At 42.2% G+C, this 24,894-nt stretch overlaps 1 protein-coding gene across 8 annotated transcripts in view; it reads right to left on the bottom strand.

Annotated features, from left to right (window-relative positions):
• The window catches only part of TGFBR3 (transforming growth factor beta receptor 3), a 175,574-nt gene that overhangs the window by 137,618 nt on the left and 13,062 nt on the right, over positions 1–24,894 (bottom strand). For 6 of the 8 annotated variants that reach the window (XM_034779115.1, XM_034779117.1, XM_034779116.1 and 3 more), the window contains exon 2: positions 11,653–11,827. In XM_034779115.1, coding sequence (XP_034635006.1) covers positions 11,653–11,713 — 61 coding nt within the window. In that variant the 5' untranslated portion in view covers positions 11,714–11,827. Of the gene's footprint in view, positions 1–11,652; positions 11,828–24,894 lie in introns of those variants that run through there. The other 2 variants (XM_034779111.1, XM_034779112.1) reach the window with 2 other exon arrangements.

Below are 24,894 nucleotides of genomic sequence, written 5' to 3'. Positions count from 1 at the left end.
AAAATTAGAGGACAGCAACAAGAAGTCTGGTAGCATTTTCATTATACCCTTTGCCATTTTCATACCTTAAAAAAAAATGGGGAAGTCTGAAGAATTAGGAGATTATTAATAAAATAGCAGCAGCACTTAACACCTAATTTGATCCAAGTGTAACCCACACACCTTCTGGGTGTGGTGTTCTGTCCCATCTAGTGGCACCGAGACCACTTAGAGAGAGATAAAATGAGCTAAAAGCCAACTGGCTTTTAGCAGACTCATGCTGTAAAGGCTCATGCACTAAGCTCCAGAGATCCCAGGTTCGATCCCGCCTGCTGACGACTGGGTCTGTCGGCGTTACACAAGCACTTTACGGACATTAAATTAGTCTTCCCATATCCCTGTAAAGGAGGTAGGCAGGCTAATATGCCTCTTTTACAGCTCAACCCCCTCAACAAAAATATTGTGCCCTCTATTGTGGAAAGTTCTCACTTTTCAGAGAATTCTCCAAAGTAAACCAAATATGGAAAGAAGAAAATGTAAGCACTTCAGCCTTTTTTGCCTCTTTTTTCTTCTTCGCTGACCTCTGCATTTCCACTTTGACACAAGTTTTGAAAAAAGGGCACTGCTACATGATGCAAGCTGCTACCTATACCCATCTCGGATGATTTCATATGCCCTAGTGCAGTGGTTCTCAACTAGGGGTACACAGAGGTCCGCCGGGGGTATATCACTCAAAGATATTTGCCTAGTTTTAACAGGCTACGTTAAAAGCGCTAGCGAAGTCATTACAAACTAAAATTTCATATAGACAGTGATTTGTTTATACTGCTCTATATACTATACACTGAAGTGTAAGTACAATATTTATATTCCGATTCATTTTATAATTATAGCGTAAAAAATGAGAAAGCAAGCAATTTTTCAGTACTAGTGTGCTGTGACACCTTTATATTGCTAGGTCTGATTTTGTAAGCAAGTAGTTTTTCAGTGAGTCATAACTTGGGAAGAGAAATCAGTCTCCTGAAAAGGGTCCAGTAGTCTGGAATGGTTGAGAGCCGCTGTCCTAGTAAAATGGGTACACCACTTTGTGAATGAGCAAAATTCTAACATAACACACAGGCACAAGTCTATGTAGGTTGAAAAGGATTTCAAGGTTGAAACATGTTTTCATAAATCAGGCTGAGGTGGAAGGATCAATAAATGCAGACTAAAGCTGGATTTGCTCCCCAATAAATAATAATAAAAAGCTTTTACAGCTGCATAAGTACCAGGCAAATGTTTAGGATGTAGTGGATCACAATGAATATTCTGCCTGGAGGAAGGCGAAAAGTGGAGAAAAGAACCACAATAAAATTTTCACTCTCTTTTGGTTCTCAACAGCACATTTTTTTCAAAAAAGGAAAGTAAGGTTTCTTGAAGAGGAAAAAGGGCAAACTCTACAAAACTTTCTGCTGCATAAGCTTGAATTTCTTCATTTGTGACTCCTGTGTACTACTTTCTCATAATTAACAGAGATGGAAATATATTCTCAGTTTACCATTTACCCTGCCAGGTAAAATCCCCTTTTTAACAACTGCCTCTTAAGTCCCACAATGCAGCAGCTGCCAGATAATGAAACAATAGCTCCATGTTCCATAAATTGTAACAGGTACAAGACTCTTAAATCAACTATCTTTCATGCAATTATATGCAACCTTGGCGATTGTCAATTTGGATCAAATTCATCCCATCCCCAATTAAATTCAATTGACTTCAAATGAACCTACACCAAGGAGGAATTTGGCCTAATGCCTTCCAACCGCAGAAAACTGAAGGATACAATTTTTGTACTAAAATACATTTTCCCTCAAAATTCATCTGTGCTAGGATATATGGACTGAGGAATTTAAAATTCCATTTATTCTGTCATTAACAAAAGAAGATTCTAGACAGCAAAAAGTCAGTGTAAGACATATATCTGGCACAATGTTGGCACATGCAAATATTATTCCAGTGGAAAAGACAAGAACTGTGGGATCCCAATAATTTTAATGAGAACATCATGGTAGTGATTGTTTTTCCAACAGCAGATGCTCCATTTCTCATTGAGACATTTATGACCATATTCCAGTTTCTTTTTGGTATTACTGTATGTGTAGCTTAATTTCTCCTCCAGACATTCTATACTGTTTGACAAGCATGTGTATTCTCTACACAGTATTCAGAGCTCTACAGGCTGTCAGTTATTTGGGCATATCATGTCATGGGGACTATCTTTAAGTGGTCACATTAAGAGAAACAAACAGGACTATCCAGAAGATCCATAGAGATAGACCTACTGAAGAGACTCAAGAAGTTCTACTGGAAGAATTTATACTAGATTTCACAATACAGAAAATAACCCAAGAGAACAGGGAATGTCATTCTCCCCGGTATTCATTCTTTCCTGCATACTGCCATGAACGTGGAATAAAATTATGGTTCTCTAATTCTCTAATATGGTACCTCATATTATGATGAGGTATTCAGGTTCAAGATGTTCCTAGGATGGAGCAAGTAAGGCAGCTGAGGAAACCATCAGAAGGTATGAAGAGAGATTAATTTAAAAGTTATGTCCCAAAACACATATGGGCTCCCTTTGCACACTTCTGGATTAAGGCAACTGCTTAGGGCCTCTGTTTGAGCCGAGGCAAGAGAAGAATGCTGATATTTATTTAAGTGTGGTCTTTGATATTCTTCGTCTTAATTTCTCTTTTCACCACTTATTTCTTAAACTTGAAGGAGAGATGAAGAAAAGGACAGATGAGGAAGGGAAAGGAAAAAGAACTTTCACTAAATCAGGGCCTACACAGGGAGAAGAAAAAAAAATGGAGCTACAAGAAAGGACAACATCTCACTGCCCTCTTGCAAATAGTATACAGATGATTTTTCACATACTATTTATGAAATGGTTACATAGTATTTTGAGCTTGTTAAAAAATGTATTACAGAATTTAAGATAATCTATTTCCTGACAAAGATAAGGCCAAATGTCACTTTACTGTAATATACAATTAAAGACCCCAATTTTTAGAAATGTAGAAAATTTTATAATCCTGAGCTTTTAGCTCTAGAAGTAGTGGGAGATACTGTTAGGTGGGACTGTACAATTAAAGTATTGCAGGCTCTGTTCCCTTCCCTAGGGATTGCACCTTGAGGCAGTGGAAAGGCATGTGTGTTCCAGTAACCCTGAAGGTAGGTCTATACTGGGGGGGGGGAAAAAATAAATTCTTAGCTTGGATTACCTAACCCATGTTAGCTAATTTGGGTTAAAATAGCAGTGAAGACATGGCAATTTAGCTTTTAAGTTGGATTATCAGCTCAAGTTCACACTCAGACTCCCCAGTGGTTAAAACTCAAACTTCTAGCCTGAGCTAAAAGCTAAATTGTTGTGTTCTCACCACTATTTTAAACCAAGCTAGCTAATGGGATTAGGTAACCATGAGTTAAATACACAGTGTAGACATACTCTGAGAGCTATGCTAGCAGGAACTTTAACTCCTAGTAGGGACACCCAACCTGGACATGTCAAAGAACAGGGAACAGATGAAAAGTAATCTACTGGTCCTCCTTGTTGGGGGCTGAGCAATAAGGCAACAACCTAGCCATATATTTAAAAAAAAAAAAAAAAAAAAAAAGTTAAGTTATAGAAACAAAAGGCAGTCATTCCACTTAGGTATGAAAGAGCCTTGTTTGCATGGAAGTATTCAGATGATCTGCTTGGTGTAGGTGAGAAGAACTCCACTATAGTCAGCTTTAATTAAAGTGCCAGACTTTCACATTTATTCAAAGTCTCCAGTTCAGCAAAGCACTTAAAACACATGTCAGTGTTTCATTGAATCTGCACTTAAGGCCCCGATCTTACACACAGTTCCATCATTGCAAGAGACTGCCTGAAGGGAGCAGTTTGCAATATCGTAGCCTTGCTGATGAAGGGAAAATGGATCTGCTGTCTGAACAATTTTAGCTCCTTTTGCTAAATTTTCTTTCCTCTAAAATGGGTAACCCTGTTCCCTTCCCCTATCATTCAAGTGATGAAATCTTCGCACCATTTGTGGAAAGCTGAATACTGCTTCTGAGTGACTTCAGAGACGTAGGACTTGACTCTGTCAAGTAAGTTGTGCAAAGAAAAGAGTTGGGCAGTGCCAAAATAGTGAGTCTAGAAGACCAGAGTAGAAAACTAAAATATACAGAAACAGGTGAGCAAAACCTTCAGTGCTGAAATTAGTGAAACCATTAGTTCAGAACAGAATTGTCAGACACATAGATGAACATAATTTGTTGAAGAAGAGTCCATGTTTTTTGTAAAGGGAAATCATGTCTCACCAATCTACTAGAATTCTTTGAGGGAGTCAACAAGCATGTGGACAAGGGGGATCCAGTGAATATAGCATACTTAGATTTTCAGAAAGCCTTTGACAAGGTTCCTCACCAAAGGCTTTTAAGCAAAGTAAGCTGTCATGGGATAAGAGGGAAGGTCATCTCATGGATCAATAATGGTTAAAAGATGGGAAACAAAGGTTAGAAATAAATGGCCAATTTTCAGAATGGAGAGAGGTAAATAGTGGTGTCTCCCAGGGGTCTGTACTGGGACCAGTCCTATTCAACATATTCATAAATGATCTGGAAAAAGGGCAGGGGAAGGCTCTAGTCTCCCCGCCCCAAGTTCCATAGGGGAGGCCTACTCACCCTTGCCCCAGACGGAGCTCTTAACTGCATGGCTTGAGGGTGATATGTGATGAGTTCAGAAGCTGGGAGAAGCACAGCCTTTGTGCCAGGGAGTTTGTTTATAAACAAAGGCAGGGTGATTAAGATAACAAAAGGCTTATCATTAAAGTAAATTAAGGATCCTTAGATGATCCTGAAAGCATTGCCAGGCACTTAAGTTAAAAGACAGGAAACAAAAGGGTTGGAATAAAAGGTGAGAATGGAGAGAGGTAAATAGTGGTGTCCCTCAGGGGTCTGTACTGGGACCAGTCCTACTCAACATATGGTCTAGAAAAAGGGGTACACAGTGAGGTGGTAAAATTTGCACATGATACAAAATTACTCAAATACTCGTTCATAAGCCGAATATTTTAGTAAAAAAGAGAAGCACCAGAGAAGGGGATCGGCTTATGAACTGGTATAGAGAGGGAGAGGTGGGACACAGCCCCTCCCCCCAACAGAGGGAGCAAGGAGAGGCAGCACAGCCAGCAGAGCCAAAAGGGAAGAGGCAGGGCCAGAGTCTCTCCGCTTCTGGCCACACTGCTCTTCCCCCAGTCTCTGAAGCAGCTGCAGCTCTGGGGCTGGCAGGCTGCAGCCGTGCCGCTCAGCTCCACTCCCCAGAGCAGGCTGTGGCCGCGCCGCCTGGGCGCCAGAGCACGCTGCAGCCGCGCTGCCTGGGCGCCAGAGCACGCTGCAGCCGCGCTGCCTGGTCTGGCCTTCAGGAGCAGGCTGCAGCCGCGCTGCCCAGCCTACCGGAGCAGCTCCAGCCAGACCAGAGACATCCTCCCCTGGCCCTCCCCAGATAAGATGGGAAGGGATGGGATGGGGAGAGTGTGGGGGTCCCAGGCTAGGGGTGAGGTCATGTGGGGGGGTGGTCACAGGGGTTACTCCCCTGACTCCCAGCTTCTCCCCCCAAAAAATTTTCCCACCAGTTGCGGTCCCAGCCCGTCAGGTAAGCAGCTGGCACGCTGGGACACTTTATTTACTTAGGTTTACCTCCGTGCCTGCGGACGCTCGAGGTAAACAAACCATCTCGGCCCGCCAGCAGCTTATCCTGATGGCCCGGGAGCCAAAGTTTGCTGACCCCTGAATTATAGGGTCGGCTTATGAACAGAAAGGTTTTCTGTCTCCTCACATAAATAACCCCCTTAGTGGACGATTTGGCCCTCAGGCTTTGCAGCATCTATTCTTTTCTGTTCACCTCTGTTAAGTCATTTCATCACCATGTACACAATGTGCTCAACTAACAAATATTTGCCAGATAGTAAAAGAAATGTGGTTTAAATCAAAGACTGAAACCAATCACACTGATAACTCAGTGTGAATAGCTGTACTTCTAAAGGCTACAGAGCCAAACTTGCTTATGAGGTTATCCAAGATTGTGTTGTTTGCATTTCTAATTATTTATGTGGAGTTCCTACAATCCATTCCAGGCTGCTAGATCTTTGTTTATCCTCACTTCAAAGGTAAAATTCTTTTAGACAGCCAGGTAGTTTGGCAGCAACTCACTACTCTGCCTTCAACAAAGGACCCCAGGATTTTCCATGGTGATTTTTTTTTTTTTTTTAAATAGAAATCCAGATTCTCCTCCCAGGACTTTTACCTAAAAGTCAAAGACCATAAACAAAAGATTAAAAGAAATTTGTTTGCAAATGAAGTAAGGTGCAATTTTGGCAAGCATCCACAGACAAATCTGGGTAGTAAAAAGGGATCCAGAAATGGGTATATTCCCTCTTGGCTATTATTGCATTGGAATTGATCCATGTATTTGCAAAATTTATATAACTATCTATAAGCTAGAAAATCAACACGTGGAACATATGCAGTTTTGTAGCTTAGATCTGAATTAATTTTCCTGCACATCATGACAGCCTTCTCATTTTTCTTTTTTTGTTATTAACACGCATGGCATATGAGGCACAATTAACACTGGTACCCTTCAGGGCAAGAATAGAAAAAATCTGTAGTTATTTAAGCAGAAAGAGCAGAGTCAGTCAGTCTAGAAGTGCCCCATTTTACCTATATCCAAAATGCAACATTACTGAAAATAAGAGAACAGGTGATCATCAGCAAGTGTGTCAGCAGCACAGAAGTCAATGTAGGCCTCCTGGGCTTCATAAAGAGGTGTCCTCTTCTATGCAACTTTACCATTTAAAAACATTAAAGGGGCAGAGAAACTCTAGCTGGGGAAAAAATTCAGTGTGTACCAGATATCTCCTTAGGGAGGTGGTGCCTCACTTATCCTTCACCACAGGGACAAAGGGAAATATTTTTACCAACATTTCTTATTTATATTTCTGCTATCAGGAAAAATTGAACATAAAGGACCCAAGCCTGAAAACTCTCTCAGTATAGAACTCCTACTGATTTCAAGAGCCAGCCTATGCCACTGATACTCTCATAGCGGAGATAAATTATGCTTCTCTGCCATGTTGTTCCTTTGGGCACATACCTATGGAAAACCTCTCTCAGTCTTACCTACAGACTTTTTCCAACTAGCACCATAATACTATATCTTTTTTTTAACAAACACACCACAATTATTATTTGGTATAATAGCTCTAAAAGCTCAGTGCTGCTCCATGGAAAACCTCTTAGAAAGCTCTATTTTAAAATATAGTCTACTTCTATAGGTCTTTCCCCTTAATTTTAATTATTCTAAGGGATATTTGACTGAAAACATTATCTTTGTTTCATAAGAGCATCTGCTCGTGGGTCTCATTTCTAACCTGGAATCAACTCCTCTGTAAGTGACATGAAAATTAGTTGGTTTGGAAGTTATCTTGGCATAGACAGATGAATGACTTTAAGACAGATATGACTTTAAGGCAAAAAAAGCCACAGGAGGGTGTCAGCATATGCCATGGTCACCATGCCTCAACTGAAAACTGACAAATACATAATTGGAACAGTCTGTCTCACCTGTGTGTTAATATTGTTAAAATAGGTATTACCGTTCTAAGAATGTGTTTAGACTTTATGGAATGCTTGCGAGTTGCTGCATACCTAATCTCACTTATAACCTCTGTATCCCATACTGCAACATAATATATGACCATTTGCATCGTAAGCCTCTGCAGTTATGGAAATCAGCAGATAGGAGAGAGACATTAATTAGTGTGAAATGCTGGCATACCCTGCAGAGAAGGCCCACCAACACCTGATGTTCCATAATAGTTCATTTAAAAGGACAAAAAAAGACTGTTGATTACTCTCCTCCAGTCCCATAGAGAGATGTGTAAATGTATTTCTCCCACCAGCTGAGCTGGTAGTTCAGAGAAGGGGGAAAGGGAATAAAAATCCCTGGCAAGGAGAAACTATCTCTATGCTGTTTGGACTCTGGAGGGTAAGGTTTTCTAGGCGTAAGTAAGACCTCCCCAGTGTTCAGCCTGAGTTAGCCCGAAGGGACATATGGAGCTTGCTTATTATAGAAGTTTCTATTAGTCTTATGTTTCAAAAGGTAACTCATTTGAGTGTGTTTACCTGCTTTAACCTCGAAAATAACTCTTATTTCCTTTTCCTAGTGAATAAATCTTTAGATAGTTTATTAAAGGACTGGGTACAAGCATTGTTTTTGGCATGAAATCTAAGGTGCAACAGACCTGGGGAAAGTGACTATCCTTTGAGACTGGGAGTAACCTGAATATGGTGGTGATTTTTGGTGTAAGGGACTATCTACAACAAAGGCAAGCTTGCCTTGCTGAAAGGTAGATCAGAGTACCTGCAACTCCATGGCTAGGCTGTTCGTGCCAGAGGAGTTTACACTTGATAACTGGTTGGTGAAATTTAAGTATAGACCTTACAGCCAATTTGGTGCTTGTGCCCTGCTTCTCAGTCTGCCCCGAGGTTGGTATTCATGCTCTTGAGCCACTGCAGGACAACTTGACAGAGGGAAACAGATCCCACAAAACCATTTCTAGCCCACCTACCCTCCCACTCCAGATTCACCCACTTTTGCTCCCTTCTGGCAGTGCAAGTGAAGGGAAGCATCAAGCTCTGAGCGACCAGCAACAGCAATGTTGTTTTCATGAAAATATCTTCAGCAAAGAGAAACAAGAGAAAAAAATAAATCGACAAAGAAGTTTCAAGTTGGACAGATACTCCAAGGCTCCCATGAGGCGTGAATGACTTTTTAATAATGATACTGAGTGTGATATCACTATATTTGATGTAGTGCTCTTCGTTAATATCAGTGTTAAGGTGTAGCTTATGCTTGGATTAGTAAATTGCCTCTTCACCAGAAGACATAAAAAGGAACTGCCAATACGATTAATAAGAAATAAAAATCAAGTCAGATTTACATACTGACACTTTTTTTTAAAAGTAGGTTTCTTTCTTTTTAGAGCAGTTATGATTTCCTCTACTAAGCAGTTATCCTTTTCCCATCCCACACTGGCACTCATATCCTCATCTCCACATGCAAACATGCTCACAGACACATCCCATATTGTGTAAGATTACTTACAACACAATAAGCTCATTGCAGAACCTTAACAGCAAGTACTATTAAATAATCAGAGTTACTAGTACTGACTGGATGCTTACAGTGTAGGTCAGCCCTGGATGAAGTCCCTCAAGGTCTGAGGGCATTCTTGAAACAGCATTATTTTCTGGGTAATTGATGAAAGGAAGCCAAATGGCAATGTACTTGATTGCTTAGATATGTCTCTTCCAAAGTAGGTAATCTTTTCCACAATGAGGACATCCCAAATTTAAACAAGTCATCCGTCCAGTCTCCCCACTACCTCATTTTGACTGGCTGCATCTCTGTTTGCCACTCCCCAGTGAACAGTTTTGGACAATATTCTTGCACACTAGGAGAACACAAAGCGAAGGGCGCCTCACTAAGGCGAGACAACTTTAACAAACATACCTAAATTTAGTGGACTTTTCAGAGTATCACAGAAAGAGAGAGAGAGAGAGAGAGAGAGAGAGAGAGAGTGAGTGAGTGTGTGTGTTTATATAGAGACTTGAACCTTCAGATCTTTTTATTGCTTCATTTAGGAGATGTTATAACAAACTAGTTGAAAAGTATTTACATGTGACAAAAGATGGAGCAGATCCAATTCCTATAAATGGGAATGTATCTCCCTTGTCTATATAACTCATGCTAACTTTAATACAATAGTCACCATTAAAAGTTTTTACAACCATCCTTTAAGATAAACAGTGTTCTCCCCCTATCAAGTACAGGCCCTAATCCTGCAAACATTAAGTCCATATGTAACCCCAGCAACCCTATAGAAAGGACTTGAAAAATTTACCCAGGACCTAATAGCCCAAGGATTAAACCTTACTCCCCAGACAGAAAATATACTAGTGCCTGAGCTTTGCCCCTCCTACTCAGTCTTGAGCTGGTCAGATACTCACTCCCACAGGATCTTCAGGCCCAAGAACTCCCAAATGACTGAACTCTTCACCCCCAATTAATATTAGATGCACACACACACACCTTATGTTGTGTAGGCTCTCATAATACAAGTGAATTACATCTCAACCAGAACCGGGGCCCCATTTACTAGGCATTGTAAAAAAATACAAAGACACAGTCTCAAAGATCCTTACTGGTCCCAGCCCTAACCCCAGCTTGGGGATACTTACTGGCTCCAACCCAAAATTCTAGTCTAGGGAGCCTGCCAACTCCAAACCTAACCAAAGCCCTGACTGGCTTATCGGCCCCAACCTTCCCCATCCCACCAACAGATGAATTCATTCTCAGTTTTTACACCAAATCTTCTTTTTAAGTGGCAAGAACACCCTTCCTCCAGAGCACTCTGCTGGGGTGACAAGGTCGTTTTGGCAGAATCCTGCCATACATGTACTAGGTGACTGACCGTCTGCCCTCTCATGCTGGGATACCTGCAAAGATGGACACGCTGAGAGCACAGCTGCCATACCCACACTTCTCATAAAGGTATGTCTTCACTGGGTTTTAGTCCAACCTCTCCCAACCATCCCCACAGAAAAATCTCTAACCAGATTAGGAGGTGCTTTAAGCCAGGGCTAGTTTAAACGGATGAGGGGGGTCAATTAGAGCCTGTTTCAACTCAGTCTGGAACCAGCAAATTTTGCAGTCGGGACACAGGCAAAAAACCAAAGACAGACAAGTGTTGATAGTTCATAATTCCCCCAATGACCAGTTCTCCTACAATTGACACAACTGACTAGAAAAGAAACCTAGATCATCACAGTACAGGACCATGGGATGTGCCCCCAAACACACATGGGCAAGTGCAGAAACAGTGAGGACAGAGTAATATAGGTAGAGCTTTGCTGAGGGGATGCTTGCAACTGCACTAGGCTTACCTGGTTGCTCAGACCCAGGTGCCAATCAACCAGGTTACCTACCAATGAAGACACACACACTAACAGTGGCAGCAGCACTGGAGCTGTCTCTCTGCAGACTTAGGAAGACATCGATGCACCATTTACAATTATTCCACATTTGGAAGGATTTCTTCAAAACCCAGAAGACCAGAAACTTAATTATTTTTTAAATGAAAGCTTAGATTCTGCAGGAGTTGATGGCACTCACCCACACAGATTCCTACTAGACTGGTCCTGGACAAGACAATTTTTTCAAGTCTTGGTCATAGGGATTACCATAAATATTGCCACTGACATAATAAATCAGTAAGGCATCTTATAAATTTTATCTATTTAGGATTTCTAACAGAATGAATGCCAGTGAATATTAATTATTTAAAAATAATTTAAAGATTCTAACAGCAACCATAAGTAAGAAGGCTCCACTATAGAAGCAGAGTTATTTCTCATCAAACACTCATACCAGAAAGTACTATCACAATCATACATTATTGCTTCATATCTGCAATTAGATTCTACACAAGTCTTACCTGACCTAAATTCTTCTAGCACGAACATCTATTTTTGATCAATAATTCCAAATGCACACAATGAACACATAATTTACATAATGCCACCTACCTGCAGCTGCTAAACACAAAATCATCAAAGCAAACACTGGAATCACACAACTTGAAGTCATTTTTGCAACACTGGGTCTTCTCAACTCCTTTTGTAGTTCTTCATGTAGATGTACTTCCTTTGAAATCAGTGGTATATGCTTTGAAATCAAGTCTTCCAGACTTTTAATTATCTACTGAGAGAAAAAAAATATTTTAATAGAAATATGTCTTATAGAAATGTCATCTATTTTAAATTATATTTATCTTTTTGTATCATATCTAGCAAAACAGAGGTATTTCTTAAAGAAGAATTACACAAGTGTATTTTACATTGCTGAATAACCTAAGTAGCAAAAGGGACACTTAGCACATAACTAATCTTTTCCCCTTTCATTTTTCTATCTTGTCCATCCTCCCAAAATAATCACACCAGCTGTGTCCTGTTCCAATACAGCAAACAGAGCTGTATTGAAAGCTGTATTCTAATCACTGCAGGGCTGTTGAGAGGCAAACAGTGCAGCACATGGCCCAACAACCTCATACTTAAGTTCCCACCCTTTTCCCTCACTAGATGACACTGAAGAGACCCCTCTGCAGGGTCCCACAGAATGGAGGAGAAAGACATTGCAACAGAAGTTCCACTGGCTGTAAACAAATTCAAATGGGAAATAAGGTATACATTAATGAGAGTCATTTATCATTTGAACAATTTACATGGGCTCATGGTAGATTCTCTATCACTGACAATTTTTAAATATAGATTGGTATTTTTCTAAAATATATGCACTAGAAATTATTTTGGGTAAGTTCTATGGCCTATGCTATACTGGAGGTCAGTCTAGACTGTCACAATAGTCCCTTCTGGCCTTAGAATCTATGGGTATGTCTACACTACGAAATTAGGTCAAATTTAAAGAAGTTGATTTTATACAGTCAATTGTGTATGTCCCCACTTAAGACCATTAAGTCGGCGGAGTGCGTCCATAGTACCGAGGCTAGCGTCGACTTTTGGAGCATTGCACTGTGGGTAGCTAATCCACAGTTCCCGTAGACTCTGCCGCCTATTGGAATTCTGGGTTGAGCTCCCAATGCCTGATGGGGCATAAACATTGTCGCGGGTGGTTCTGGGTAAATGTTGTCAGCCCCCCCGTGAAAGCAATGGCAAAAAATCATTTCTCGCCTTTTTTCCTGGGTTACCACAGCAAGCATGGAGCCTGCTCAGCTCACCGTACATCTCCTGAGTGCTACCAGACGTGGTACTGCATTGCTACATAGCAGCAGCTCATTGCCTTTTGGCAGCAGATGGTGCATTACGACTGGTAGCCGTCATCATTGTCTCCTGGTTGCTCTTTTAACCGACCTCGGTGAGGTCGGTCGGGGGCGCCTGGACATAAATGGGAGACTACGATGGCTAGCAGTCGTACTGCACCGTCTGCTGCCAGCCTAAGATGTATAAGGGTACGTCTATACTTACCCGCTGGTTCGGCGGCAAGCTATCAATCTTCTGGGATTGATTTATCGCGTCTTATCTAGACGCAATAAATCGATCCTGGAGGTGCTCGCCGTTGACACCGGTAATCCTGCTCCGCAAGAGGAGTAGGCGGAGTCGAGGGGGGAGCCTGCCTGCCACGTGTGGACCCACGGTAAGTACCTTTAAGTTCGAACTAAGATACTTCAACTTCAGCTACGTTATTCACGTAGCTGAAGTTGCGTATCTTAGTTCAAACTGGGGGCTTAATGTGGATCAGCCACTCCATCTAAGAGAGATGGAGTGGATCAAAACAATAGAGAGACCAGATTTGTTTTGTATTCATTTGTTCCCTCCCTCTGTGAATAGTGGGGGAAGGGATAGCTCAGTGGTTTGAGTATTGGCCTGCTAAACCCAGGGTTTTGAGTTCAATCCTTGAGGGGGCCATTCTGTGTGACAACCCTGTAAGCCATGTGGTCAGTTGCCCCTCCCTCCGTCAGAGAAATAGCAGACAATCGTTTCGCGCCTTTTTTTCAGCGCAGACGCCATAGCACGGCAAGCATGGAGCCCGCTCAGATCACCACCACAATTATGAGCACTGTAAACACCATGTGCATTATTCTGCAGTATATGCGGAACCAGAACCTGCAAAAGCAAGACCAGGTGAGGAGGCGATGGCAGCACGGTGACGAGAGCGATGAAGACATGGACACAGACTTCTCTCAAAGTACGGGCCCCAGCAATGTGGACATCATGGCGTAAATGGGGCAGGTTCATGCTGTGGAACGCCGATTCTGGGCCCGGGAAACAAGCAGACTGGTGGGACAGCATAGTGTTGCATGTCTGGGACGATTCCCAGTGGCTGCGAAGCTTTCGTATGCATAAGGGCACTTTCATGGAACTTTGTGACTTGCTTTCCCCTGCCTTGAAGCACAAGAATACCAAGATGAGAGAAGCCCTCATAGTTCACAAACGAGTGGCGATAGCCCTGTAGAAGTTTGCAACGCCAGACAGCTACCGACCACTCGGGCATCAATTTGGAGTGGGCAAATCTACTGTGGGGGCTGCTGTGACCCAAGTAGCCAACACAATCAAAGAGCTGCTGATATCAAGGGTAGTGACTTTGGGAAATGTGCAGGTCATAGTGGATGGCTTTGCTGCAATGGGATTCCCTAACTGTGGCGGGGCGATAGACGGAACCATATCCCTATCTTGGCACCATAGCACCAAGCCAGTGAGTACATAAACCAGAACGGGTACTTTTCAATGGCGCTGCAAGCACTGGTGGATCACAAGGGACGTTTCACCAACATCAGTGTTGGATGTCCGGGAAAGGTACATGACACTCGCATCTTCAGGAACTCTGGTCTGTTTCAAAAGCTGCAGCAAGGGACTTTCTTCCCAGACCAGAAAATAACCGTTGAGAATGTTGAAATGCCTATAGTTATCCTTGGGGACCCAGCCTACCCCTTAATGCCATGGCTCATGAAGCCGTACACAGGCACACTGGACAGTAGTCAGGAGCTATTGACTATAGGCCGCGCAAGTGCAGAATGGTGGTAGAATGTGCATTTGGACATTTAAAAGTGCGCTGGTGCAGTTTACTGACTCAGATAGACCTCAGCGAAACCAATATTCCCATTGTTATTACCGCTTGCTGTGCGCTCCACAATATCGGTGAGAGTAAGGGGGGAGAGGTTTATGGCGGGGTAGGAGATTGAGGCAAATCGCCTGGCAGCTGATTACGCGCAGCCAGACACCAGGGCAGTTAGAGTATAGGAGGGCACAGTGCGCATCAGAGAAGCTTTGAAAACCAGTTTCATGACCGGCCAGGCTACGGTGTGAAAGTTCTGTTTGTTTCTCCTTGATGAAACCCCTCCCCCCAAACCTTGGTTCACTCTACTTCCCTGTAAGCTAACCACCCTTCCCTCCCCCCTTCGATCACCACTTGCAGGGGCAATAAAGTCATTGCTGCTTCACATTCATGCATTCTTTATTAATTCATCACACAAATAGGGGGATAACTGCCAAAGTAGCATGGAAGGGGTGGGGGAGGAGGGAAGGACAAGGCCACACTGCACTTTAAAACGTACTGAATGCCAGCTTTCTGTTGCTTGGGCAGTCCTGTGGGGTGGAGTGGCTGGGTGCCCAGAGACCCCCCCACCGCGTTCTTGGGCATCTGGGTGAGGAGGCTATGGAACTTGGGGAGGAGGGCAGTTGGCTACACAGGGGCTGTAGTGGCAGTCTGTGCTAAATCTGCCTTTCCTGAACCTCAACCATATGCCGGAGCATATTCGTTTGTTCCTCCAGTAGCCTCAGCATTGCCTCTTGCCTTCTGTCACCAAGCTGACGCCACCTATCATCTTCAGCCCGCCACCTGTCCTCACGTTCATATTTTGCTTTCCTGGACTCTGACATTGTCTGCCTCCACGCATTCTGCTGGGCTCTTTCAGTATGGGAGGACTGCATAAGCTCAGAGAACATTTCATTGCGAGTGCGGTTTTTTTCGCCTTCTAATCTTCGCTAGCCTCTGGGAAGGAGAAGATAGTGTGAGCGTTGAAACATTTGCAGTTGGTGGAGGGAAAAAAGGGAGAGTAGTAGTTAAAAAGACATTTCAAAGAACAACAAACAGTTGTTCACAGTAAACCTTGCTGTTAACATTACATAGCACAGGTGCTTTCGGTACAAGGTCGCATTTTGCCTCTTATCGAGGGTATGCCGGTTTGGTGTGAGAGATCTTTCACACAGGGCCAGGCAACAGAATTTGGCTTGCAAGCAGCCATGATAAGACACAGTCTTTTGTCTTCCTTAACCTTCATAACATGTGGGAATGGTTTCAAACAGCAGCACCCTCATTTCCCATACCAAGCAGCTGTTGGGTTGGCTATTTAAAAGGGGGAGGGGCTGCGGTTTTCGGGTTAACATGCAGCCCAAACACAACTAACCCTTTCCCCCACACACACATACACCCCCAATTCTCTGGGATGATCGCTTCACCCCTCCCCCCACCGCGTGGCTAACAGCGGGGAACATTTCTGTTCAGCCACAGGCATACAGCCCAGCAGGAACGGGCACCTCTGAACATCCCCTTCATAAAATCACCCTATTTCAACCTGGTGACCAGGAATGATATCACTCTCCTGAGGATAACACAGAGCGATAAAGAACGTATGTTGTTTGAACGCCAGCAAACACCGGGACCATATGCTGCCATGCTTTGTTATGCAAGGATTCCAGACTACGTGCTACTGGCCTGGCGTGGTAAAGTGTCCTACCATGGAGGACGAAATAAGGCTGCCCTCCCCAGAAACGTTTTGCAAAGGCTTTGGGAGTACATCCAGGAGAGCTTTATGGAGATGCCCCTGGAGGATTTCCGCTCCATCCCCAGACACATTAGCAGACTTTTCCAGTAGCTGTACTGGCCATGAATGCCAGGGCAAATTAATCATTAAACACACTTGCTTTTAAACCATGTATAATATTTACAAAGGTACACTCACTAGAGGTCTCTTCTCCACCTGGCAGGTCCAGGAGGCAGCCTTGGATGAGTTCGGGGGGAGGGAGGGGGTACTGACTCCAGGTCCAGGGTGAGAAACAATTCCTGGCTGTCGGGGGAAACGGTTTCTCCACTTCCTTGCTGTGAGCTATCTTCCTCATCCCCCAAACCCGCATCCCTGTTGCATGCTACTCCATTGACGGAGTCAAAGCACAGGGGTGGGGTAGTGGTGGCTGCACCACTTAGAATGGCATGCACCTCAACATAGAAGTGGCATGTTTGGGGCTCTGACCCAGAGCAGCCATTTGCCTCTCTGGTTTTTTGGTAGGCTTGCCTCAGCTCCTTAAGTTTCACACGGCACTGCTGCGAGCCCCTGTTATAGCCTCTGTTCTTCATGCCCGTTGAGATTTTTTCAAATGTTTGGGCATTTTGTCTTTTTGAACGGAGTTCTGATAGGACGGATTTGTCTCCCCATATAGCGATCAGATCCCGTACCTCCCGTTCAGTCCATGCTGGGGCTCTTTTGCAATTCTGGGACTCCATCATGGTCACCTCTGCTGATGAGATCTGCACTCACCTGCAGATCGCCACGCTGGCCAAACAGGAAATGAGATTCAAAAGTTCGCGGGGCTTTTCCTGTCTACCTGGCCAATGCATCCGAGTAGAGAGCGCTGTCCAGAGTGGACACAATAGAGCACTCTGGGATAGCTCCCAAAGACCAATACCGTCAAATTGCGTCCACACTACCTCAAATTCAACCCAGCAAGGTCGATTTCAGTGCTAATCCCGTTGTCGGGGGAGGAGTACAGAAATTGATTTTAACAGTCCTTTAAGTCGAAAATAACGGCTTCGTCGTGTGGACGGGTGCAGGGTTAAGTCGATCTAACGTTGCTAAATTCAACCTAAACTTGTAGTGTAGACCAGGGTTATGACTATTTGCCCCACCCCCTTCTGCACAAAACAAAGTACATCTGCTCACAGAAGGCTCCTTTCCCATAGGGCCCTGAGACAACCTAGAGCCTGATTTGGCCACTATAAAACCAGCTCTAAATCAGTGCCCTTCCTTAGTGCTGCATCCCCCTCTGCATCAGTGCTGATCTCAGGGCAACGAGCTGGCATGGTTTATAGGAAACCATCATATTTAAGGAGGTAAGATTTCTGGCATGGGTATATTATTCCTGCCATTGTTAATTACAGAAGCTTTTTTTTTTGTCCTAACTGTGGGATAAGAGGTCCCTTCATGCATCATGTATGTTGCATGTCTGAAGTAACAGCATGCTACATGTATTTGTATCCTCAGAAATATTGTGTAAACAAGTTGGTTGTAATATCCCAACCTACCAGTGATCCTCCTTAAAAACTACAACCCAGAGCAACTTAATTCCTTCTCAAAAATTAAAAAAAAAAAAAAAAAAAAAAAAAAAAATATAGAGGATTGCCAATTCAGGAGAATAATTCTGGAAAAGGATGAATACAGTAGTGGAGACAATGAACAGCTTAAAGAAAGGAAACCTCCAGAAGATGACTGCTTCTCTAGAGAATTTTATAAGGCTTATAAAAGCTACTGGTCCTGAAACTAAATTCCAGTTTCATCCCCCACATACAGTGTAAGAAGCAGTCATAACATTAATCCTCAAACCCAAGAGAGATCCTAAATTCCATGGTAAGTTAAGGCCAACCTTTTGATTTTATTAATCAAAGACAATAAATTGTCGACAAGCATGTTGAACAATCACCACAGCCATTCTGACCACAAAAGGACCCATATCAAGTGGGCTTAATGCCAAAAGGCAAGCCATGAAGAATTTATGTCGGATCTTGAACATCATCTTGGAAATCAGAGAGAAGCTGAAACCATTTGCTGCTATTTCTCTGGATGCAGAGAAAGCTAAATCAGTTCAATAAAAGTATTTGGTTTCTAACTCAGCTTTTTAGTGTAGTTGCAAAGACAAATGATCATATACAGTAAATTCAAAGTTTTTAGGCAAAGCTAGTTATAAGAGAACATCAAAATGTGCTGCAAGATGTCATATATGCAAATAGTCTATAAATAAACACTCTGAAACTTGAATTTGCTATACATAGCCATTTCATGAACAATGAACAAAAGGAAAACCAGAAAAAAGAGAAACTAGAAACAGAAGAGCTAAACAGAGCATATTCAATAATACATTGAATAAGAAATTTCTAAGCATTGATTAGATCATTCTTTCATTAACATAAGTGTATAATCCAACAATGACATTTTTAAAATATACAGACTCATGCAGAACTAGTGTGCACAGAGAGAGATAGGAGATAAAGCTACATTGGTCCTTATTATTTAAGGCCCTATCCTTCCTTTAATCACAGAGACTACCAATGTAGGTTTGTGCAAACGAGTTTTAATTCGGTTTCCATGGCATTCTTGGGGGGAGGGGAAGGCACAGTTTTTCCCAATGAAAAGACAAAGTTGTACCTCTGCCCCAACCTGCAGATCAACAAAGATTTCTGGGTACCCACTGGAGCTGAGGGGTATCCAACAGAAAGCCCTAGATCTCTACTCTGCTGCTTGATCTCATCAGCTCACAGAGCATGAATTCTGGGGATTAAGGCTAAATCAGACTGAGTTGCACTAAGAAAGGGCTCTCAGAGTTGAAGATTTGTTAGAAAATAATGTGCATCTTTCTCAGATTTACAGAAATAAAGGAGGGTTATGTACAACACATTTTGGGCAACCAAGAGCTAATATGAAATGACTCATAGGCCCTGCCTTAAATGGATAACCTGACTGCAAATTTCAGGAATCCAATTTAAACTATACCTAATTTCCCACCTACACAGATTACTGATTTAAAGCAATCCGAGTGTAACAGCACAATTAAGGGCAGTATTGAAATGAAAAATACCAATACCTAAGCAAACACTAGGCTACACTCTGGTGAAGTGAAATATACATCTTCAAAAATTACAACAATCTAAAACATTGAAGAAGTTATATAGGACAATGTTGCAAACGCATTATCTTTACCTCAGAGATTTAGGTACATGTTAGTGATAAATAGCTTTCAGAGTATGTTACATAGATTAAGGCCATTCACAACTCTTTATGAAAATAATAGGAGGAAGGGAAGAAAAGAAGCTATACAAAGACATCAAATTGACAATACCAGAAGGCTTTTCTACTTTACACCATCACATGGATTTCCAAGTGTTTCTAGTTTAACCTGGTTACAAACAGCTCTGATGCCTACCAAAGAGGTAATTTGGGAGATGTTTATGAAAAAATGAAACACTATTTTCTGGAACTGAAAGGATAACATTAATATCTAGCACACATATTTTATGAAAGGGTATCATAAAATGGAGAAATACTTGAAAGGAGTTATACCAGGGATGCATTTGGCTCAGTATGTTTAACGAGATTTGGATACACAAATCCTTTTGGAAGCCTGTGACAGATTGCTGTTATTTGTCAATAATCCATATTTGCTATAGAACAGAATGAATATTGAGAAAATTATCATTTTAAAAATGAGTCCTTTCTGTTTAAACTCTAACACAATACATAAAGGACTCCAGCTGCAGGTTGAAACCTACTGTCAGCAAAATTAACATGTGAAAGTCTGGTGGTTAGCACAGCACAAAGAACAGACAGCCCACTAAGTGGGAGGGATGACTGCTTTGAATTAAGATGTGAAAAATGTACAGAAAAACAGGAACTTAAACTGTACAACTCATCCCCACAAAGGTACACCTGGATAACTACTTTTGTGAACAAGGTCACAGGAGGGCAAATCAAAACTGTCATAACTGAAGGATCCTAGTGAGGAAGAGAGAGAGAATGACATGAAATATCCAAAAGCAGAATTTGCATCTCCAACACTGGCTGCCAAAAAGGGTCTCTGAGACCAACTGGACCACACAAAAAAAACACTGTAGAAAAGTAAAATATTGCTATTTTCCTAAAATGATGCACAGGGAATACACCTAGATTAGTTAAGCAGAGTATAAAACTAGATACATCATGCATGCTGTTTACTTGTTTGAATTCAATTGTCTCTGCTTATTCTTAATAAATCTTGTGTTACTTATCAGGATTTCATGCACACCATCCCAGAGATGTGAGACAACCTTCAAGCTATAAGAGAGCGCCAAGGAAGAGCATCTAGAGCCCAATCCACTGAGGATTTTTCAGTCAAGAAGGCACAGACAAGAGGATCACCTTAATTTAGGTCTCTTGCAGTAAGGCCTGTGGTCCTAATGATGAAGAAGAAACGCCTAATGACCACAGATGGGAATCAGATTTAAGGGGACAAAACAATAATCGAGGTGCAATCACCACCTATTCGAGTCAAGAAAAACATTTATTCTACATGTTAATGGAGCTGGAAAGAGGCTCAGGGAAAAACCTATACAATGATGAAGACTATTATGGGGCAGAGAGACTGAATTAATTGCTGAGTTTTAATTTGCGTCTTAGAAACATTCAGTAAACTTGTGTATTTTGATATACAAAAAATTGAGTCTATGTAACAATACAAGCAGCAAACACAATGTAAAAAAAAAAAAAAAAAAAACCATAACCATGAAGTTCCTAGATGGTTGTCATTATGCTGAACACTATGGCTGTTCTGAATCACATGGTAACAGCAGGGACAGATCTCAGATCCTCCTCCCGCCAAAAGTACAACTCTCACTACCTCTTGAAGAATCGGTTATCTGCTAGCACAGTCTATGGCAGACAGCTGAGAGAATCTGATGTCACCCTGCTAGAACAAAGTGGTAAAAACACATACAATATCTCATCAATTTCTCTACCTTTACATTTGCTTCATATTTCTTTTTTTATGAGTATCTAAAAATCAAATTTCCCCAGAACTTCCAGTCTTCTCACAGGAGAGTCTTTAAAACTATATTCTGTGTCAGCATAAAGACTGTGTGAGAAAGTCAGTTTTAATACTAAAACTTGCTCAGGGTTTTCAGAAGTTAAAGCATCCTGCTTCAGATAATGTCCTTACTTAAACAGGTCTTTCTCACAGGAGGCTTCCTGTTCTCACCGACAGAGACTGCCAAGCTCCGCATACTGAATACCCAAGCACACTTTTACTTGGTCTACTTCTGTATTTTTAGCTAAATGACTATTGTATTCCCATTAGCAACTTTTCTCCCTACATCTTTACTCCTATCTCCTTTTCTTCTTCTTCAAGCTACTTCTCCCTACTACTCCATTTTCTTTAAGGCCCAGCACAGTGATAAATATATCTACATAAGGCCACAGAAAAATTCTGGGGTGCTTCTGTTTCCTATTTTGGACTTGCATTGCATGAGAGCTGGACATACTCATTGTTCAACCAGGTCCTTAATGCTCTACTTTTACCTTTGATTTCTGTTCCTCCAAGCCTTTTCCCCAAATGTCACAATCTGTTTCTTTAATTATATCCTCCCCTTCATATGTATGTCCTGGCTTTGCTTTAAATCCATCCCCTCTATCATCTTCCCCATGTAGCCTTTTCCTTCACTGGCTGAAGAATAGCTTCCACTTCCTCTTTTCCTTACCACAACAGGTTTTCTTTCATGCTGTCTCCCTTCCATGCTCACGGGCAGAGGTTGTTAATCTCAAAAGGTAAAATACCACAGCACAAGACTCTCCCATCGTGTTGCAACAGCTGAGCTCATAAACATTTTGGTTACCAATGTGAGCCAAATCCTATTCACCTTAATCATTGACTTCAATGGGACTACTCAGGAGAGGCAAGCAGGATTTGTCCGTGATGTTTTGCCATAACAACGCAAACCCAAGTTTCTAGAACATCCAAGAAAGCCCTTCAAGGCCAAAGCTTTTACATTTTTTGTTTGTTTTAAATATGGCATCCATTTTACTTATTTAACCATGTTCCCATTGGTTCTCTGTACAATAAAAATGTGCGTTCCACTGCGCAAATAAAAAGCCAATTGTTTGTAATCAGATATGCCCAAGCCCAGTTTAGATGCTAGATACAGTTATACAAGCATTCAACACACAAAGTGAAACATGGTTTTTGAAAGAAAAATATTAAAACCCCAATCCTATTAATCGTCCATTTTTCAAGATACATCTTTTTTTAAAACTTGATGACACGGATTCTCTTAATACTGTATGATTTGCATATGGACAGGCTGGAAGGCAGACTAACCGTATTAGCAAATATTATTGTGGGATTCAAAATGCACATCAATCGTTTTCATGTCTACATCCAAGGTATGCATGCAAGTCCCACTGTGCAAAACTTAAACAGTAACTTATTCATAAACTATTAAGGAGACTGATTCTGCTTTATAAACACCAAAGCAGTTTCATTTCCAGGGAATAAGGAGAGTAATAAAACTAAATATCCTGACATATCAAAAGCCCAGGGAAAAAGTTATTCTGATGCCTAGCAGTTCATATGCTGCTGTGCTTGTAATGGGACATTTCAACAAGTCACAGTTAAAGGCTATGGGAACTGGAACAGGGCCAAGGGAAGAGGCTTTATGCCACTTAGAAACTGTGCCCCCTCTATTCTAGATTGCTTTTGTTTTAACATTTTGTTTATTTGTACACTAATGTTTTACAATGTGTTCTGTCAAATTACAGGAAGCTACAAAACATGCACAATTGGTCCCTGAAAGAATTAGACAATTTCACCCTTTTTGCTTGCAAGGCCCGGATAGCAGCAAATCACGTGCACCCACAGCACGAATATTGCACACATTTGGCACAAAGGTCTGGCTAGGATCGGAGACAGCCATTCTCAATCTCAATCTACACTCAAGTTTCCCTTCAGTCTACACAGGATTTGCTGTCAACTCACTTTAATTGTTGTGAGTTTACATCAGAAAAGCAAAATCATTAAACCAGACACTGTGGGAGTTTTGACTGAACCACCACTGCAGGATAGGGCCTGAATGCAAAAAATTAAACTAGAATAAAAGAGAAGAGAAACCATCTTCTTGTAGGTTAGAGATTTTTCCTACAGAGCGAGCGGGGGGGGGGGCAGCTCTTTCTAGGGTAAGGGCAGGGTTTCTTTGTTACAGGAACTAAGGGACAATGGAACAAACACTTGAGACATCTCTATACGAGAATCAGGGGGACATGGAGGTAACTCCTTATATTCAGGCATAGGGGGCTCTCTTCAGGTGGAAGTACACATGAAAATGTCTTCTCAGCAGGAGTACAAGAGTGTCTCCTCAAAGGGGAGCAGGACAGAACATGCAAAATTCTCTTTACAATAAGGCAGCAATTCTTGGACATCATGGAAGTGCATCAGGAGTCTCTACGGAAGGGAGAGCGTATGGCACGGACTATAGAATTTGACAAAAAGACAAATTAAAAAAAAAGGGAGCGGTGGCAGACACCTCATACATAACCTGTAGTTGCAAGTACTAAATCAGAGCTTTTCTCCTTTGACATGGAGCCTTCAGTGACACCATGGATCACAGCAGCTCTAAAGGAGACCAAGACAGATCTTGTGATGATCTGCACCTAATGTACTAGACTGTGACTCAACTGATCTAATCACAGCTCTGCCACAGATTGTGCGTGGAAAACTGGGTTACTCAATTCTCCCATCTGCAAATGGGGATAATTATAGGTATTCTGACATTACAGTGATAAGGCCATATAAGTATCTAGACCAGTGGTTCGCAAACTTGTTCCGCTGCTTGTGCGGGGAAAGCCCCTGGCGAGCCGGGCTGGTTTGTTTACCTGCCGCGTCCGCAAGTTCAGCCCATCGCGGCGCCCAGTGGCCGTGGTTCGCTGCTCTAGGCCAATGCGAGCTGCTGGAAGCGGCAGCCAGTATGTCCCTTGGCCCTCACCGCTTCCAGTGGCTCCCACTGGCCTGAAGCAGCGAACCGCGGCCACTGGGAGCCGCGATGGGCTGAACTTGCGGACGCGGCAGGTAAACAAACCGGCCCGGCTCGCCAGGGGCTTTCCCCGCACAAGCGGCGGAACAAGTTTGCGAACCACTGATCTAGACATATCATATTAACTTATCTCACAGGGTTGTGATGAGAGTAGTTCTTTTCAAGTCTGTGAGATGCTCAGATGTTATGGTGATAAATGCAACAGAAAAGCCTATGAACAATCATTAACAAAAAATATCTCTGCCCTTATGGTGTAGTAGCATTAGCAAAGTTGTATAGCTGTTTTCTTGTTGACAGTTCAGGTAATTGGAGTGGGTGGAAGGAGAATCAAAAACATCTGATGACATATATTAGAGTGAGGGTAACATTTTCAAAAGTATCAAAGTGACTTAAGGGCCTAAGTCCCATTTTCAAAAATAACTTAAGTCTCATTA

Source organism: Trachemys scripta, chromosome 8, assembly GCF_013100865.1.
Source record: "Trachemys scripta elegans isolate TJP31775 chromosome 8, CAS_Tse_1.0, whole genome shotgun sequence".
NCBI classification, from domain to species: domain Eukaryota; kingdom Metazoa; phylum Chordata; order Testudines; family Emydidae; genus Trachemys; species Trachemys scripta.
This window is presented reverse-complemented; position numbering and strand designations above follow the sequence as displayed.